This window comes from Mustela putorius, unplaced genomic scaffold (assembly GCF_011764305.1).
Source record: "Mustela putorius furo isolate JIRA1106 unplaced genomic scaffold, ASM1176430v1.1 tig00000682_pilon_pilon_pilon, whole genome shotgun sequence".
NCBI lineage: Eukaryota > Metazoa > Chordata > Mammalia > Carnivora > Mustelidae > Mustela > Mustela putorius.
In genome coordinates, this window is record NW_025421443.1 from 2705349 (window position 1) to 2725772 (window position 20424).

The 20424-nt window shown below is 33.5% G+C and overlaps 1 protein-coding gene across 1 annotated transcript in view; it reads right to left on the reverse strand.

Moving 5' to 3' along the window:
* Positions 1 to 20424, reverse strand: part of FBXO8 (F-box protein 8) — a 53333-nt gene that overhangs the window by 27077 nt on the left and 5832 nt on the right. The window contains exons 2-3 of the mRNA XM_004766099.3: positions 7642 to 7978; positions 4557 to 4683 (exon numbers count right to left, since the gene is read on the reverse strand). Coding sequence (XP_004766156.1) covers positions 4557 to 4683; positions 7642 to 7970 — 456 coding nt within the window. The 5' untranslated portion in view covers positions 7971 to 7978. The remainder of the gene's footprint in view (positions 1 to 4556; positions 4684 to 7641; positions 7979 to 20424) is intronic.

Sequence of the window (20424 nt, forward strand, 5' to 3'; positions counted from 1 at the left end):
ATAGTAAGATGCAGATAATCTACAGTAGCATATAGCAGAATGTGTCCCCTGGAATGTTACTTTACTAAAGGGAAAAAACAAGAAAAAGATACTGTCAAATAAATTTAACAATATGTCAAATAAATTTGGATACTACTACATATAACACATACTCACAATGTGCAACGATGTATTAAAGACTTGGAAAAGTCATTCATTAAATAAGCCCACTAATCATAACCTATCTTGGTCAAATTTATTAGACTTGGGAACTCCTTTGACTATGTTATTTAACCTGTGGAATAATTATTCAAAAGAATACATTTGGAAAATGCTTATCTGTATTCTGATTACACCAATCAGGGCTTTCTATGTCTAGGAATAAAAATAAAAGTTATTTTTCATTACTGTTGCTGTTCTATGAGGTAATGGTAATAAACATTTTGCTGTTGTATACTGGAGCAAAAAGTCAGTAAGATTTAATATCTGAGTATAAACTCCTGAGTTCCTTTTAAAAATGGAAAACTACAAATTTCTCATTTATATTTTAGCTGGTCCAACAACAAAAAGAATACATTATTATGAAAATAAATTGCATATGCATTTCCACCTAAAATATATACACAGGTTCAATTTAAAATGTTTCTTGTAACAGATTCTAACCCACATCAATCTAATAATTATGCAGAAAATTATATGCATGCATGTGAGTCTTCCTCTATGAAGGCAAGAAAACTGTGTTTATATAATAGTTAAGACTGTTTTTAACTGATCCCAATGGGAATATTATTATTATTATTTTTAAAGATTTATTTATTTATTTGAGAGAAACAGAGTACGTGAGTGTGGTTGGTGGTAGGGCAGAGGAAGATTCTCCAGAAGACTCCCGTTGAGGGGCTCGATCCCACAGAGCCTGAGATCGTGACCTGAGCTAAAACCAAGAGTCCAATGCTCAACTGACTTAGCCACCCAGGTCTCCTGAGAATATTATTTAAAAAAAATTTTTAAACATATTTACATAAACAAAAGTACAACCTATAATGTATTGAAATTAAACCATGTTTGCTCCTCAATTTTTCGGACTCGAAATTTAAAAATAACTAGATCAAGAAAAATGTTTCATACCAAATGGAGCTCAAGGAATATAGCTAATTGGTTGAGCGGATAAATTATTTTATTATAATACTGCTAGCAAAATAAAATCAACACACGTAACTTGTACATGCAGGGGAAATACAGCCTAATGTAAACAGATGGTTTTTAGCACATTCCTCTACTAGAATGTGGTCACCTGCCACAAAGTACACAAGCTCATGCACAAGATCAAGACTTTACATACAGCTGAGATCACAGGTCATGCAGATAACAACAGCGTGCTAGATAATCGTACCACAAACTGGGCGGATGTTCTCCCCCACCCCATGAGCCACTGCCAGCAGTTGCTGTGGAGTTTGGTTACCCATATCCGTGACATGAACGATGTCCTTTGGAGAATCTTGTTCCCTGTGGCTGTAAGTATTCTTATTTTTATAATACTTTAATGATGCTTGCTATCAAAATGATAAGTACAGAACTAGAGATTATGGAAAAGTAGACTTTTTATAATACTGAACAATTAAACACATCTTATATCAGGTGCTTACAATAAACACTTATATTTACACATATCATCAAAACTAATTTACTTCTCAGGCTTAAATGAACCCAAAACAACACATCTGACGATACTGCTCCAATTAGAGGGGAAAAATATTAACCTCCAAATAAAAAGTACTTCCTGATTTCTAGCACTCAAAAAACTTAACAAGAGTCATTCTAAGACCTGGCTAAAGTATGACTCATACAGATTTAGTTTTATATAAAAACATCTATTAGGATAACTCTTTTAATTACATGATTTTAATTCTGAAGGCTTGACTTGGATAAACAACCAAGTGACACTATTTCTGTTAGTCAACAAAATATAGAATATAGTCGTTGAAAGTACTTTCCCTCATTTCTCTGCATCTACAAGCGTATTTATCTCAATGTCCTTCTTTGCCTATTTATAACCTAGGTGCATTCTGCTAAAGATAGGATTCTATTTTGTTATCAGGTAATACCTGCTAAGCTACTGATGTTCATAAAAGGATAGAATCAGAATTCTGGAACCACAAGTCAGCTCTATGCCTCTTGAGAGCTCCTTTCAGAGACTGAATTCAACTTTCTGGAATGCTCCAGAATATCTTTAAGTCAAGCAAGGGAGTGAAGAAAAAGAAAATACAGCCAACTCTCAATAACAATGGAAGGTAGGATGGTTAAGTAAAATCTGAAGATCTAAAAATCTTATTTTAGTTAATAACTTCAATCCCCTCTCTTAGCAAACATTTGACTTAAAAAAACTTTAAAAAGTTTTGTTAGATAAAAAGAGGTCTTTTAATTTTACCTTTCTTCTCTGTCCACTCCTCCAAACACAGTAGAGGAGGTGTAACAAGAATTCTATAATCTGATATGTGTAGCTGCAAAGATGGAAACACATTTTGACATCTAGCTTTTTCAACTTAGAGATTTAAAACTATCCATATCATATTCTAGTAAATGAGGGTCTATCTATGGTTTCATCTTTGCATAAAAATGATGGCTTTATAATCTGTTTTAAAAATTGGTACTGCTTTAGCAAGGAATGACTACTTACCATAATTAATACCAGCAGTTACATCCAACTTTTCTGACTTTGTAAATATACCAGTACTTACCAAGTTATACTTTCCTTAGAATGTACCAAGTTATTACTTTCCTTAGAATGTAACATTGCAAGTGATATGAATTAAAGATGACAGTTCTACTCATTATCAGTAGAATTCATGACAGGAACCAGAATGCCTTAATAAATTGGGCATAATAAGACTGAAGCTTGCAACAGCTGCCTTTCCTTACATATCTAAAGTAAAATACTGTACTATTCTGCCAAGATTCTCCAGTAAGCATCATTTCACTAACTTAAGAGAGTGATACGATATATGTATCTTACTATAAAGTTTGTCATATGAACTGTTTTAACTAGCTGCAAGTAATGTCAAATGCTAGCAAACAGAATAACGAAGTCTTTGAAATCATGTCATTCTTCAAATATGTTAAGTAGAAGAATATCTTGTACAGAGTAGCTATGCCATAGTGCAAAATCAAAAAGTGACATGCTCACTGTTGCTACATATTTAGAAGGAACAGAACTTGGATTTGACAAAAAGTAAAGTAAAAACAAGTGTCTTTTATGATAAAATGCAGCAGAAAAAAATTTACAATCAAGGGATAAGTTATAAAACCTAAATTTATGACAGTTTATCTATTCATCTGCCTTCCAAATTAACTATCAGTACTCTATTCAATCTGAATGTCAAAACTCTTATTAAACAGTAGAGAGATAACAGATTTCTTAATTTAAATATGTATATTAGGCTCTATAAAATATAGATTTTGTTATATTTGTGGTGCTAAGACTTAATTGATAATGGATGGTGTTTCAGTAAAGCTTTGCAATGGTGTTATATTTTTTATTTGTATACAAGGAGAAGTTAAGAAATCGTATTTAATAAGTAAAAATCAATTTTTAAAATGTCATCTGTATTATATGCATATTTATAAAATCAGTATTTGTACAATATTCAAATATTTTACATGGGAGAAACAGGTTTTTTTATTATAATATAGCTAAAGTTAAGATACTCTAAAGAACTTGATATATTTTGCAGATATATGCATACATTTGTATATACATGCATATATTTGATATATTTGCATAATTTACATAGTCCTTTAATACCTCTACAACAAATAAAAAAAAGTTGGTTTTTGAAAATTAAATCAAAATAATTGCCAGTTAAATTTTTCCACAGAAAAATATTCAACTATAAGTAGTAGTTCTGAGGGCTGTATAAGTTGTTAGATTTCTAAAAATAAGCCTAGTAGACATTTATACATTTCTGAGGAAAAAAGAAAAAAACAGCATTTCTGAGAATCTGTACTTTCCAGGATATATATTAAAGCAAGAATGGGGGGAAAATCAGTGAAAGCATGGTCTTCATATTTTGATATTTTGATAAAATTATTCAATTTTATGCCAATCTATAAGCAGTTTCTATGGCAACAGGGACTGTTAAAGGCATTAAGAAGACAACATTTTGATGTGTCACAAATGAACAATGTCCTTTGTGATTGTCTCTGATAAAAATAGCCTCGCTACTAAATAGAAAAATAAAACAGGAAGAAAATGCTGCAGATAAAATCTGATATACATTCTGTGCTCTCCACATATAATGCAGTCATATTGTAATCAGGTCCAGCAGAGGACTGCATATATGTCACGGAAGCTGCCACACAACATGAGCAGGTAGAAAGATTTAAAATGTGAGTTGATAAGGTAAAGAGAAATGACTATGTTACATAGCATTAATTTTACTTAGTGGACTTCTCAGTCATTTCCTCATTGAACAGGAATATTCAATGACCTGTTACTTTACTTGCAAGTTTATTATATGGGAAAGCTGCAGTAAGATCATAATAAAGTTCAACTCTTCCAAATACGCAAGTTCTTCACTTACCTCCTCTGGGTTAGCATTAAAGGTAAGGCTGCCTTCATCCAGCTGCATATACAATTTTCTGAAAGAAAATCCTAGAGGTGGGTTCTTATTATAAATGGAACAGTGACCCCAAGTGGATTTACACAACCTGTAAAAGATAAAATCAGACAAGAAGACATTACTATATTTAATTTCCTAAGTTAAATATGTATACTCATGATAAAATAGTAACATGAAATTTATAGCTCAAAAGCTGAAAATGTTTAATGCTGTACTTGTTTTTTATTTGTTTACTAGAGTATGATTGACAAATGCCTTCAAATTAGCAATTCTGATAGTACTTAATAAACATGAGTTAAAGATTAATAATACTCATGAGCACTATTTGAAATTAAATAGAAACTACTACTAATAATAGCAATGATAGTTATTTATTTAAAACATTTACCCAGTGCTTATTAGATGTCAGGCACTATTTAAAACATTATATGAGTATTAACTTGCTTAATTTTTACAGCAATGTTATGTTGGTGCTAAAGATAAAGAAACACAGACACAATAAAAGATAAAAAAGTTGACTTGAACCCAAGAAGTCTTACTCCAGAGCTAGAAATCTTAATCAAGAAGCTAAATAGGATTAAGTTACTATGATCTATTGCAAAGTAAAGTTGAATGAGGGTAAAGATTGTTAGGTTGGGGGGAGAACTTTGTTGTTGTTGTTTTTTTTTTAACAATATATATATTGATAACAGGCAAAATAAACATAGAAAGTACAATGCTATTAACTTTAGTACATACATCAAAAGCTGGGTATGACATTAAGCGTACCTGCTTTTAAGATGCTGCTTCAGAACACTTTTTTGTTTGTTTATTTTAACATCACAGTGATACATGATTGTTTAAAAATTCTAGGAAACCTAAAATGCTAATAGTTTATAGCAAAACATACTATTTTTGCAGTTTGGGATAGTCATGTCCAACTCTTGTACAAAGGCATTAGCTACTGGTTATTATTTGAATGCTTAAGTTTTATCTTATTTTATCTTATTGCAATGCCTAGAAATTCTGGGTCATTAGACTATAGATTATTAAATCTTAAAAGTACATTACTCTAGAGATATAGAATACTGTAATTATATTTTAGTGCACTTTTAATGACACTATCTCAAAATTTTCTGATTTTTGTGTGTTCAAAACACCTACTTACAGTGATAGATATTAAAATAGTTATCATTTTCTGATAGTCATTCTTGATTTTGACTCAAATTTCATGTTACACACATACAATGTGTAGGGCAACAAGAAAAAGTTACTGTCTCAGCCTGTAACATCAAAAACTGTGAGCACAGTGAGTAAAATATGTAATTTAATGACAATATCTTAATAGTTATTTATGTCCTTGCATTATTTTTACCAACCAAATGAAATCCATGATTTCGAGTTTAGTGAGTTTTAGTGAGTTTAGGAGCTTGTTTAGAAAATTGTCAATATTTTAGCAGAAGCTTTAGTCCTATAGGTTTTGACTTTTATTACTGAGTGATGTGAAAATAGAACCTGTCAACATTAATAAATGTTTCACACATCTAAAGCTAAAATAAAAACTAAGCTGGCCTTAAATTTCAAATAGAAACACTTTACCACTAAGAAAAAAAAAAAAACAAGTGTCATAAAAATAGGCATAATTATGTGGTAAAAATAAAGGAAGCATTTCTTTCAGAAATGAACATCCAGATTTAAATCTCAGGTAAAGAGGACATTCTGATTGGGCTCAGATAAGCTTAGAAATAAACTTTCTTAAGAGTTCAAATATAGGATTACAAATTAAGTTTACTGGAAATACTAAAACGCAGAAATTTTAAATAATTAATGAGCCAGTTTTAAAGTTTTAAAGTATTTTTATTTCTTCTTTTACTGAGTACGAAATTAATAACCATAAACACTACTAATAGTAGTACTTTCACAGTACCTTCACTATAACAAGACAATGAGAGTAACAGGATGACATTTATGATTTTTATCTATTTAGAGGTTGAGAAATTAACTATATAATTAATACTGTAATTCTGTAGCATCAGAAAGCCCAGAGTTAGAGATGTCATTATCGGTAATACATTTTTACTAAAGTTTGGTTATTTGGATAATTTACTAATTCTTTCAATGAGATTTTCATTTGGAAATTATTTAAAGTCACAAAAAGACCTTTGTTTTTAGACATGTTTTAAATAACTAGAAATAATGAGATATCAATAAACCTTAGACACCAGAAGTTGAAGATCCCAACGATTCTTCTAAGTTTGGTAACATATTTATGACTCAAGTATATGACGCTATTTAAGGAGTAATTGGAGACTGAAGTTATACATAAAACAGATTCTATTTCAAACATTCTTAAATTTATAGATTAAATTTAAACTGATATAATCGCTGCTATAATTTCTATAGTCCACTTTCACTTCAGCAAGCAGAGTATCTCCTTGCATTCTACTATTTTCCTACTTCATTGATGAAATGTTGGTTAGAAAAAATAAAAACTAGATGAAATAGTTACCACAGTTTATATTAACAAGCACCTCTGTGACAGAAAGAAGTATATAAATTAGTCAACACACAATCTTCATATGGGAAGCACAAACTCTATCAGGGGTGTGAACACTAAATTTTGGATTACAAATTCTCACTGAATTTGTATTCTTTTTTAGATATTTTATTATTTTTTTAAGTAATCTCTACATCCAGTGTGGGGCTAGAACTTACAGCCCTGAGATCAAGAGTTAGTTGCATGCTCTACTGACTGAGGCAGGCAGGCACCCCAACAACTTGTATTTTTAGAATAAACTGACATCTCTTCACTTGTAACTTCTAACTGTAGAGTCATTTACCTTTATACTGTCTTTCTTTTACCAATATCAAATTTGACTGTGATGATGCCTCATTATCTTTCTGGGTTTTAATGAAAAGAAAGTTAAAATACAAACCAAGATCAAAAAGAAATAGATCATAATACACGTGTGTGTGTGTGTGTGTGTGTGTGTGTAATAGTAATAAAAACATTTAAGCATGATTGTGTTTAGAGATATCTGAATCAAACATGTTAGGCTGAACTTACCCTTGCCAGAGAAGTTCATCATTCGCAAGGTCCTGCCAAACACATGAAGCTAAGCAGAGGTCAGTTGCGTTCAGGTAGGACAAGATGGTAAAGCTTAGCTCAGGGGGCAACATTTCCAAATTAATGAATCCTTCCTGTTCTTTAGATTTCCGTGCTTTCAAAAGATGATATATATCAATGCCTCCTTGGACTTGTTTACGATGACTGGTGTTAGAAATGTTGCTGGCAGCCATCCTCCTGCTCTGCTCTCTGCTGAGGTAGCCTTGCTCACTATAACCTTCTTGCTGTAGCTGCTGGTTTCTGGCCACTCTCCACAGCCCCTGACCCATCTGCAAGCCTGAGAGAAAGCCAGAATGTAGTACGGTTAACTGTGACACGAAGCATTAATTTACCAGAATTAACATTCCTCATTAAAGCACCTTAAAAGGAGCGATATGTTACAAAGTATAGCTGGAACATCGTTAAGTATGAAACTTGGACAGAGAAAGTTGCAGAAATATTTGATTTGATCATCACTTTTATCCCAGTTTGCTAACTACTTTTAAAGTCCACAGGTGACATAATCATTTTTCACATGGTAAGATTTAAAAGTTACTGATGTCCTAAAGACTCTTACAAATTATAATTATGTGGACTTATGGGCCCATATTAAATACAGCTCTGATCCGAGCACAGGACTTTAGTTAAAAGGCCTCTAGACCCTGCTTTTTATCACAACTCAGGCTAAGCTAAGCTAGACCCTTTTAAACAAACTCCCAGATGCATAACAGCTGTGAAACAGGCTTTTCCTTTAATTCTTGCCAGTCTACACTTAAGTTGTAGACTGTAATAAAATGTAACATAGGCCCTGAAGTCTAATTCAGAAACCTTATAAATTAGACACCTAGAACTCCATGATAAATAGCTTAGTAATGACTATTTGGTTTTGTTGTTACTTTAAATAAAAATCATAATTTAGTCTAATTTTCCAGTTCTTCTCCATATAGCCCTGTAGATTCCTTAGAGGTACCTGGGAAAAGGTTGAAGAGAGTGTACTCCAGCCTCCTCTACCTTCATTTGACCTCCAACCAGAGCGGCTCTACATTTATCTGTTAAGAAATACTGGACTAGCTAGTTTACAAATGTTAGGAAACTAGTGGCCTAGACTTTCTATTTGATCTTGGCTTTAAAATAAGTTAATTTTCCCTAGGCAAATAAATTAATAGAGAAACATAAAACCAGGAAGAGATTTTAACTAATATAGGTACTTCCATGATCCCTTTTCCAAACAAAATATTCTTGTTTTATAAATCTGAGTTGGCTACTAATATGTGTGTGTGTAATTTAAAAATTGGGAGGGGGACTGATTTTCATAGAAAATCATAAAATAAATTTCATAGCATGGCCTATCTATAAAACAGTTTTAATTAACTGTTTATAATGAGAACTAACAAAAAAAGAAAGAAAATAAAAAACACCCAGGGTGACTAGAAATTTTAAAAATTAGGAATTTCAGAGATTGTCAAAGATATTATTTTTTCAGTATTTAAAAAGCCATGCTTCACATGTATGTTTACTGAGTTATTGGCTATTATTCGGATAATGACTACTGTAATGGGTTACTTGTTGATCAGAACAGAAGACAGTCCAGGATAATTTTTCACTCTTCTTCACAGTGAACTGCTTGGAATCTCAAGAATTTAAGGTATAAAGGGATAGGGGGTTCAAAGAAAAGGAACATAGTTCCATAGTAGTTTTTAAATGTGGGGAAATTTATTTTTACAAGAAATCATAAAAAATAATATTTTATCCCTAACATACATACTACAATAACGGTAGCAGTTCTTAAATTAGTGATTAGGCTATAATAATTAAATTTGCATTTTAATATAGGATATTAAAAGACTGAAAAGACAAGACACAGAGCCAGAATAAATATCTGCAAAACACTTATCTGACAAAGGACTGGTATCTAAAATATACAAAGAACTCTTAAAATTCAACAATAAGAGAACAACCTACTTAAAAATTTGGAAAAGATCAACAGATGTCTCACCAAAAAAGATATATAGGTAGTAAATAAGCTTATAAAAACACACTCTACATCATGTGTTACTCTACAATCTCAAATCAAAACAATGAGATAATCAATGCTATACATATATTTGAATGCTTGAAATCCAAAACACTGATAATACCAAATACAGGCAAAGGTATGGGAATGCAAAATGGTACACTCATTTTGGAAAACAGTTTGGCAGTTTCTTTACCATATGACCCGACATTTGTGATCCTTAGTATTTACCCGAATAAGTTGAAAACTTTTGTCCACATAAAAATTTGTAAACAAATGTCTGTAACATCTTTAATCTAACTACCAAAACTTGTAAGCAACCAAGATTTTTTTCAATACGCCAATTGATAAACCTTGGTACATCCATACAATGAAATATTTAGAACTAAAAGAAATGAGCTTAGGAAGTCCTGAAAAGACATGGAGGAAACAAATGGATATTACTGAGAGAAAGAAAATGATCTGGAAAGGCTACATAATGTTTGAATCCAATTATTTGACATTCTGGATGGAAAAGGCAAATTACAGAGAGAGTAAAAATGATTAACAAAAAATAAAGAATATCAACAAAAATTTGTAAGGAATTTTAAGTTTGCTAAGTGTTTAAACAATGCCATGTCATATTACAACATAAGTATAATTTAATGGACACAAATGTAACTTTAAATATTCAAAATCATAAAGAAAGGTATGTTATTTCTATCATGGCTATTTCCCTGTTTATCATAGCAAGAAAATATCTAGAATCACCTTGCTTGCTAAGGTCATTCAGCATATCTTGTCCTTTTTTTTGATGATCACATTTAGTTTTCTCTTTTGTTTTTTTATCACTAAAGGTAAATAATACAACATGGTAACTATAATGTTTGAAGTCTCAAGATTTAAAGCATTTAATATCAATTTCTGTATATTTCCCCTGCAGCATCTTTCTGGTTAAGCAGCTGTTGTTATTCTCAGAGATGTTGCTAGGGAACACAGAATCAGGGTGATATCCCTAGGCTCTGGACTTTAATGGGGATCACTTAAGTTGAGCACTGGATAATGTGATTCAGAAAGCATCCGGCAGGTAGAAAGAGGTAAAGCTAGCAGCTGGCTCTTGGTGGGTGGGGGGGACAACAAAACCTTGATGGGGAGGGTGGAAGTTTGAGGTTCATATACACATAATTTAGACAAAGGAAACTGCAGTTTCTATTTTCCTACTGATGAATAACACCACAAATTGCCTTTTTAGAATATCCTTTTCCCTTTAAAGCAGTTCTTCATACTGGGCAAAAACAAAGTATGATAAACCACTTGAGGAAGATTAATATTAAAAAATTACGCTCTGGGGAAAGGAAAGGGTGTATAAAGAGTTCCATCCCCATTCTCCTTACAGTAACAGGAATGTGGAATGTGGGTGGAACTGTCAGAAAAGTGATAAAATTCTTAAAATGACATGCCATCCACTGCAGAAGCTGTATAGGAAGTCATGGAAAGAGAACAATGTTGTGGACTCTGAAATCAAACAGACTTGAGTTTAAATCCTGACTCCAGTGGTTATTATTTACAGGATCTTGGGGAATTCGACTTTTCTAAGATTTAGTTTCTTCATATGTAATGGGATCATTTGCATATTACATAATAATAATACCTACAGTTCAAAAGGTTGTTGAATTGAATGAAATAATGCATATAAAGTTCATCTCACAGCTATGACAATATTGGCTATTTGTTGTGACAAGATCATATTTTCATAAAATGAAAATGAGAAGAACTTTGGTAAAGTTTAATGATACTTCAGTTATCTAGATGTTATGCCTGCTGAATAAATTCATTTGTTCATATTGATACTTGATCAGCCATGGTTATTCTTTCACTCATAAATCCCATTCTTTCGTACTGATGACCAAACCAACCAATCAACCAGATAAACCCAAACCTGAAAAACCAAAAAGCCTGTATTATGTTCCACAGAATTTTAAAACTGCAGCATGTCTTATGCCAATAAGAATGGCATGAAACAGATCCTTATGTTATTATTAGTAATGAGTCAGCATCTGTCTCTAAGAGATATAAAATATGATAGAGTTTCATGCTGGGGTCTTACATGATTTCAAAATTCTTGAAAATAGGTTTTTGAACTGAATCAATAAAAATCTGACTTCAAAGTATAAAATCTTCAGATTTCTATTAAAGTTTTAATAAAAATCTTAGTATAAAGATTTTCAGCATTAAAACATAACATCATAAAACATACAGTACTCTCTGTCATTTGTGCCAGGAATTCAGTCCAATAAATATCAAGCTGCATAGTGGAATCATTGAATATACAGAGTTTCAAACTGAAAAAAAATACTAAACTCAAAAGAATTTTTTTTTGTATTTGAAATAAATACTTTGTTGTAAGTATGGATTTTTGTGATAAAATCAATGCCGATAATCTGTTCACTCAAAACAAATTGAGGAATATAGATACTTCTAGGAAACTGTACTCTTTAGAGCATAGTTAGTCTGTTTAGTGTACAAATAAAAGAAATATGGTTAATCCTTGTAATTCCTGGTAGTTATGTTCTATAAAGTCACTACAGTGAATTAGCCAATACTGAACCATTATTCCCAGGAGATACATGGGGTTAGGTTCCTGCAAGGTTCTGGCCACATTTTTGCCAACTCATTAATACATAATTTTGTTTTATGCACATTTCTGTTTAAAGATATCTTGTTTAATATACATTGTAGATTCATTATCACTGAACTCAGCAAACCTGATCAGAGCTCATCTGACACAGGTATTTTCTCTCTAAAGAACCATCACAGCCTTCTTGCACTTAGGACGCTAGACAGCACTTCAGCAGTAAGCGTGGGGCCATTTAAAACGGTGAAATCATCAACAAAAAATGCACAAAAATGTAAAAAATGTGCCACTAAATAGATTACAAAAAGGACACTTGTTCACTATATGAGATCTAAGACAAGAGAGCAGAGCCATCGCCTTATTTGACCTTATGCAAGAACAGCACATCAGAGACACAAATTTTCTGCAGGTCTGTCTGTGTATGTCAGAGAATGACTGTGAAAGTGCTAAAAGTATTGATTTGGGGTATAAAAACATAAATTTTAGTGAGTACAAGACTTCACAAATACAAAATCTGCAAATAAGGAAGATCGACTGTAATGAATACAATTTAAAATATCTGATGCCTTTTCCTCCAAATTTGAATTTATTTTATTTAAAGTTTATCGTGTTCGGAGGATTTATAAAATGCTAAGGACCTTCAAAATGAAACCAAAGATATTTTCTCTTGGTCTCCAAAGTTAGAAACCGTGCTTCATTATTTCTCAGCTGATGGAAATAAATTAAAATTTCATAATTATGTAGATTACAGAGAAGAAATTATTCTAACAAAAATTCCACACAAGATTTTAAAGTTGAAATTCTTTCTTCCAGAGAAAAGAAAAAATTATCAGAAAAAGAAACAAGGCAATTAGGATGCTATATTTTCTTATTTTGCAGAATGATAAACGAAGATTTAGATACTATTTAGTAAGTTTAAATTTCTGTTTTTCCAGAGAATGAGTAATGCAAATAAATAAATAAATAAATATCTCAGAACGCCTTTTTAAATTGGATGAAGAATTTCAAATAAAACAGTGGCCAAACATGGAAATGAATGTTATGCAAGAATGTCTATTTTCCTGGAATTATGTGAACATGTCTTTCAATTTAATTAATTTTCATTTTCAATGGTAATCAAGTAATGCTCCCTATGTCTCAGAGCTACTACATTCTGTTTTTGTGCAAGGGCCAAATATTTATATTCAATTCTGTACTACTTGCACAACTACTCATGTATATAAGTACATGTATATGCAAATGTCTCACATGGATAGAAGACTCAAAAGACTTGGAACTACTGGTTATGGGATGGGTAATGTGACTGAACAGCTTTGAAAACTCAGCGGCAGTGTGTATAAATATGTCATATTAGCTGAAAGAGACAGCTACTTTATTAATTTGATCCCATGCATAAGGAATTTATTATTTTTGTTTATTATCTTACATTTCAAATTTAACTTTGTGTTCCTAAACTCTAATGCTACCATGGCACAGTAGCTGGGATAACATAAATGGAAATTAACATGACGTTAGGAGGATTCCAGCATTTTTCAAAAATAAACAGTCTTTGAAAAATATTATCAATAAAAGTGAATAAATCTTCTTGCTTAGCTAAAGGTCCATTTATGGAGCAAACAGGCACTATCACTTCTAATGATGTGCCTCACCTCTACCTGACAATATTTTAGGCATGTTACTTCCAGGTTATGATGTATATATGGTGCTTTTCCTTTTGAGAAAGCTCCTTCAGTATTACATAGCTTGATTTTAATAGTCTTAAGCCATAAAATTATTTTGATCCATGCTAATGTGATTTCAGGAATAAGTCTTAAGCCAGGACCAGGATAAAAATAAATGGTAGCATACCATCTCATTAACATGATTTATGAGCTACCTATTAGACAATAGTAGATAAAAAAATATATTCTAACTCGGTTTTAGAAAAATCTTTTACAGTCAATTCTTAGCTTCTTGTTAAAATTTTAAGATTGAGCACATATATTTAATCACTTTTTCTTCCTATTAAGATGAGAGAAAAGAAATTTTTAAAAAGGGAAAATTTAAGCCTAAAAGAGAGGGGAAAATAGGCTGCTGAGTGGACAAAACATTCCATTAGATTTCTGTCATATGAAAGTGGAAGGAGTAGTGGTTACTAAAGAAGCCTTGAAGAAAAAGCAGAAAGAGTATGGAATAGTGCAGAAAGTTAAGCAGAAGCTTATGTACCTTAGAGGATCCTCAAAAGGCTTTTAGGGGTCCAAAGAGTATAAGTATGGAAATAAATGAGACTAAAATGAGAAACAAAAATCAAGGGATTACTGGGTCACTATTTCCCTCTTTACAATCTTTATGAAAATTAAATGAAATAATATGGGATGACAAAACAAAAGAATAAAGTGTCTAAAATTATTAGACATATCCTCTAACCCCTTTCCCTTATCCAGGTTGAATGAAAAAGGGTTTCCTCTAAAGAAATTGAACCCTAGAGAAAAGACTCCCCTTCTTTTCTAACATTTATAGTGGCCCAGCATAATGGCTATCAAACCATTCATCCTAAAGCAAGGGCTACCAGCTCTATACAGGTGTACCTACAATTCAACATGTTACTGTCTTAAAGATGCAAAGTTCAATCATTAAAGTGTGCCTGAAGCATTTGCACAAGGATTGCTTGGCTTATTTTTTGCTGATTTCATCCAGTGATTCTTTGACAAAAGCTAACAAGTTAATTTTAATCTTAATCTAACAAACAAAATCATAAACTCTACATATTACATTTTTTTTTAAAGATTTTATTTATGTATTTGACACAGAGAGAGAGAGAGATTACAAGTAGGCAGGCGGAGAGAGAGGGGGAAGGAGGCTCCCTGATGAGCAGAGAGCCTGATGTGGGGCTTGATCCCAGGTCCCTGAGATCATGACCTGAGCCGAAGGAAGAGGTTTAACCCATTGAGCCATCCAGGCACCCCAATATTATACATTTTTGAGAGTTTGCTTAGACAAGGAACCAACTGAAGCTCTGTAACATATAAATATGGCAAAAAGATACTTCTTTCTCCCAACGTTAACCTTTCTAGTCTACTTGGGACCCCCTCAAGGGATACCAAAAAATCCTAAAGGCAGTGTTTCTTAAGTGCAGATTAAGAATGTCCAGTGAAGGGCGCCTGGGTGGCTCAGTGGGTTAAGCCGCTGCCTTCGGCTCAGGTCATGATCTCAGGGTCCTGGGATCGAGTCCCGCATCGGGCTCTCTGCTCAGCAGGGAGCCTGCTTCCTCCTCTCTCTCTCTCTCTCTCTCTGCCTGCCTCTCTGCCTACTTGTAATCTCTGTCTGTCAAATAAAATAAATAAAATCTTTAAAAAAAAAAAAAAAAGAATGTCCAGTGAAGAGGTAAAAGATCTGTACTCAAGGAACTACAGAACACTCATGAAAGAAGTTGAAGAAGACACAAAAAGATGGAAGACCATTCCATGCTCTTGGATGGGAAGAATAAATATTGTTAAAATGTCTATACTGCCTAGAGCAATCTATACTTTTAATGCCAGTCCAATCAAAATTCTACCGGTATTCTTCAAAGAGCTGGAGCAAATAATCCAAAAATTTGTTTGAAACCAGAAGAGACCCCGAATCACTAAGGAAATGTTGAAAAACAAAAATAAAACTGGGGGCATCATGTTACCTGATTTCAAGCTTTCCTACAAAGCTGTGATCACCAAGACAGCATGGTATTGGCATAAAAACAGAAACATAGACCAGTGGAACAGAGTAAAGAGCCCAGATATGGACCCTCAACTCCATGGGCAAATAATCTTTGACAAAACAGGAAAAAATATACAGTGGAAAAAAGACAGTCTCTTCAATAAATGGTGCTGGGAAAACTGGGCAGCTATATGTAGAAGAATGAAACGTGACCATTCTCTTACACCGTACACAAAGATAAACTCAAAATGGATAAAAGACCTCAACGTGAGATAGGAATCCATCAGAATCCTAGAGGAGAACATAGGTAGTAATCTCTTCGATATCAGCCACAGCAAATTCTTTCAAGATAGCTTTCAAGACAGCAACTTCTTTCAACTTCTTTCCTTGGCAAAGGAAACAAAAGCCAAAATAAACTTTTGGGACTTCATCAAAATCAAAAGCTTCTGCACAGCAAAGGAAACAGTCAAGAAAACAAAGAGGCCACCCACAGAATGGGAGAAGATATTTGCAAATGACAGTACAGACAAAAGTTTGATATCCAGGATCTATAAAGAACTCCTCAAACTCAACACACACAAAACAGATAATCATATCAAAAAATGGGCAGAAGATATGAACAGACACTTCTCCAATGAAGACATACAAATGGCTATCAGACACATGAAAAAATGTTCATCATCACTAGCCATCAGGGAGATTCAAATTAAAACCACATTGAGATATCACCTTACACCAATTAGAACGGCCAAAATTAGCAAGACAGGAAACAACATGTGTTGGAGGGGATGTGGAGAAAGGGGAACCGTCTTCCACTGTTGGTGGGAATGCAGCCTCTTTGGAGAACAGTGTGGAGATTCCTCAAGAAATTAAAAACAGAACTTCCCTATGACCCTGCCATTGCACTCCTGGGTATTTACCCCAAAGATACAGAGGTAGTGAAAAGAAGGGCCATCTGTACCCCAATGTTTATAGCAGCAATGGCCATGGTCGCCAAACTGTGGAAAGAACCGAGATGCCCTTCAATGGACGAATGGATAAGGAAAATGTGGTCCATATACACTATGGAGTATTACGCCTCCATCAGAAAGGATGAATACCCAACTTTTGTAGCAACATGGACGGGACTGGAAGAGATTATGCTGAGTGAAAGAAGTCAAGCAGAGAGAGTCAATTATCATATGGTTTCACTTATTTGTGGAGTATAGCAAGTAGCATGGAGGACATGGGGAGTTAGGAGAAGGGAGTTGGGGGAAATTGGAAGGGGAGGTGAACCATGAGAGACTATGGACTCTGAAAAACAATCTGAGGGGTTTGAAGTGGTGGGGGGTGGGAGGAAGGGGGAACCAGGTGGTGGGTATTCGAGAGGGCTCGGATTGCATGGAGCACTGGGTGTGGTACAAAAACAATGAATACTGTTATGCTGAAAATAAATTTAAAAAATTTTTAAAAATAATAATAAAATAAATAAAATTAAGAAAAAAAAAAAAGAATGTCCAGTGAAAACAACCTGAGGGTTTTGAAGGGGAGGGGGTGGGTGAGTGGGTGGGAGGTTTAGGGAACCAGGTGGTAGGTATTAGGGAGGGCATGTACTGCATGGAGCACTGGGTGTGGTGCAAAAACAATGAATACTGTTACGCTGAAAAGAAATTAAAAAAAAAAAAAAAAAAAGAAAAGAAAACATAAAAAAAAAGAATGTCCAGTGAGCTAAAAAAAGTCAAATCAAAACAAAACCAAAACAGAACAAAACAAAACAAAAGCAATTAGAGAATGTCAAAGGGGATGTTAGGCGCTATTATGAAAAAGCTTCTATTGGTCAAACCCAGGACAATTTGAGCATCAAAATAAAATAAGGACAGTAATAGGTTAAAATCCATCATATAAAAGAAAAGGATCCAAGAGTTTACACTGATGATCAATAAATACATAAATAGGGGCGCCTGGGTGGCTCAGTGGGTTAAGCCGCTGCCTTTGGCTCAGGTCATGATCTCAGCGTCCTGGGATCAAGTCCCGCATCGGGCTCTCTGCTCAGCAGGGAGCCTGCTTCCCTTCTTCTCTCTCTACCTGCCTCTCCATCTACTTGTGATTTCTCTCTGTCAAATAAATAAATAAAATCTTTAAAAAAATAAATAAATAAATAAATAAATAAATACATAAATAAAGGAGAAAAGAAAGGTCTCCTTTACAGGAAAATGTCAACTAATAATATTAAGATAAAAGGAATAATGGGTTGGAAGAATCATTTTCTAATCATTGTGGGAAAAATAATTCTGGCAAAAATTATGAGTGGATGCTGGATCTGGAATCTGGTCAAGAATGGAATACTTAGGGCACCTCAGTGGCTCAGTGGATTAAGCCGCTGCCTTCGGCTCGGGTTGTGATCTCGGGGTCCTGGGATCAAGTCCCACGTCGGGCTCTCTGCTCAGCAGGGAGCCTGCTTCCCTCTATCTCCCTCTCTGCCTGCCTCTCCATCTTCATGTGATCTCTCTGTCAAATAAATAAATAAAATCTTTAAAAAATATATTTAAAAAATAAAGAATGGAATACTTACAGCATCTCCAAGTATCAAGTATCTTCTCACATATTACTCATTAATTACCAGAATTATGAAGATAGTTTTTAACCAAACAATCAAAATGAATATTTATCAGTAAGAGACAAATGGACTACATGTGCTTCTGGCCATAATACCCTGAGAAGGGCAAATCATCCATTATGCAGTATTCCAGCCAAACATGGGTATGTAAGCTGACTCTAAACATGAGGCATATCAGAGGAATGAACTCAAATGGATTTTTAATCTTCAATTTTTTATCTTCAAAAATGCTGTGAAGCCAAAGAAAAGCTGAGGAATAGTTCAAGGACATTTTCGGGATAACTGAAAAACTAGGCATATGGGCTGAAGACTGGATAAAATATTGTATCAATGTTAAATTTCCTGAATTTGGTAACTGTACAGTGGCTGTATCACAGTATATTCTCGTTCTTAGGAAACACACTGAAGTATTAAGGCATAATATATGCAGCCTAGTCTCAAATGGTGCAAAACAGTAATATCTATCTCTACACAGAGAGAGTGATAGAATAATTTTGGAAAAATTTTCAAATTGATGAATATCAGTAAAGAGTATATACTAGTTATTTTTTTTATTCTTACAACTTTTCTGTAAACAAAAATTTGGTGTGGAATCCAGGCATGTGAATTTGAAAAAAGTTCTTGTTAGGTGTACATGCAGTTTAAAAATTACCGCTGGAGGGTTTAGTGTAATACACACTGAAAATCATCACCAAGAAATAAATGCCTGGCATTATGGCTTAAGAGAAGTAGGAGACTCTATCAAAGAAAATACCAAAATAGCAAGAATTATTTTTGCCATTTTTGGTCAAAAATTTTAAAGGATGGAGGACATTTTTTTAAATAAAGTTGGAAAAAATACCCTTTTTAACTTTTTTGGTTCATATTTAAGGCTTGGAATTCCTGGCTATGTTCCCTCCTTCTGTACATATTATGTATATAATACCTAATAAAAATATTAAACAATAATAATGTTTTTGTACTAAAAAACACCATTTAATACTTTCTCTATGCTAAGCACTCTGTTAAAGCTTTTATATATGATCTCATTTTAATCCTCACAATAATCCTAATAGGTAGAAATTATTATTCTAATTTTATACCTGAGGAAACTGTGACCCAGAGAGGTTAAGCAACTTTACCTGAGATCTCCTAGGCTGACAAATGTAAAATTTAGTATTCAAACTTAGGTCTGTCTGAGTCCAAAGACTTTAATCTTAACCACCAAACCTTATGCCCAGAACTGTTTGAGCCCACAGATGGCAAAGGCAATCTACCATCTGTTTCTTCATCACTGGCTCTCTTCTCTTTTTTCTCTGTCACTGCTTATTACCTCCATTGTTGTTCCCAGCTGCAGCTCTCTTCTCATAGGCTTTGATGTGAAAAAAGATCTGGCTCAAACTCCGACACAGAATCTGATTTACCTATAGTCTGTGGTCTTCATTTTCCTCATCAGTAAAATAATGGATAATTTTTTTTAAAGATTTATTTATGGGGGATGGGAGACAAAGGGAGAGAGAGAATCTCATGCCTAGCACAGAGCCCATATGGGGCTGGACTCACAACCCATGAGATCATGACCTGAGCCAAAATCAAGACGGACGCTTAACCTACTGAGCTACCCATGTGTCCCAATAACAGATAATTCTTACCCCATGGGATTTAGAGGGGATAACGTTTAGAAAACCTAGCCCACAGCAGGTAATTTACAATAACAGGTAGTTTTGTATTCATCTCTCAACCCTCTTTAAATAATAATCTCATGTTGCTTTTTTCATTTCTGAGTACATCCAATTATTTTGGATTTAATTACCTGAGTCGTTATAGTCTGGCTTCTAATTTTCATTAATTTAGGATCTGTGAAATTTG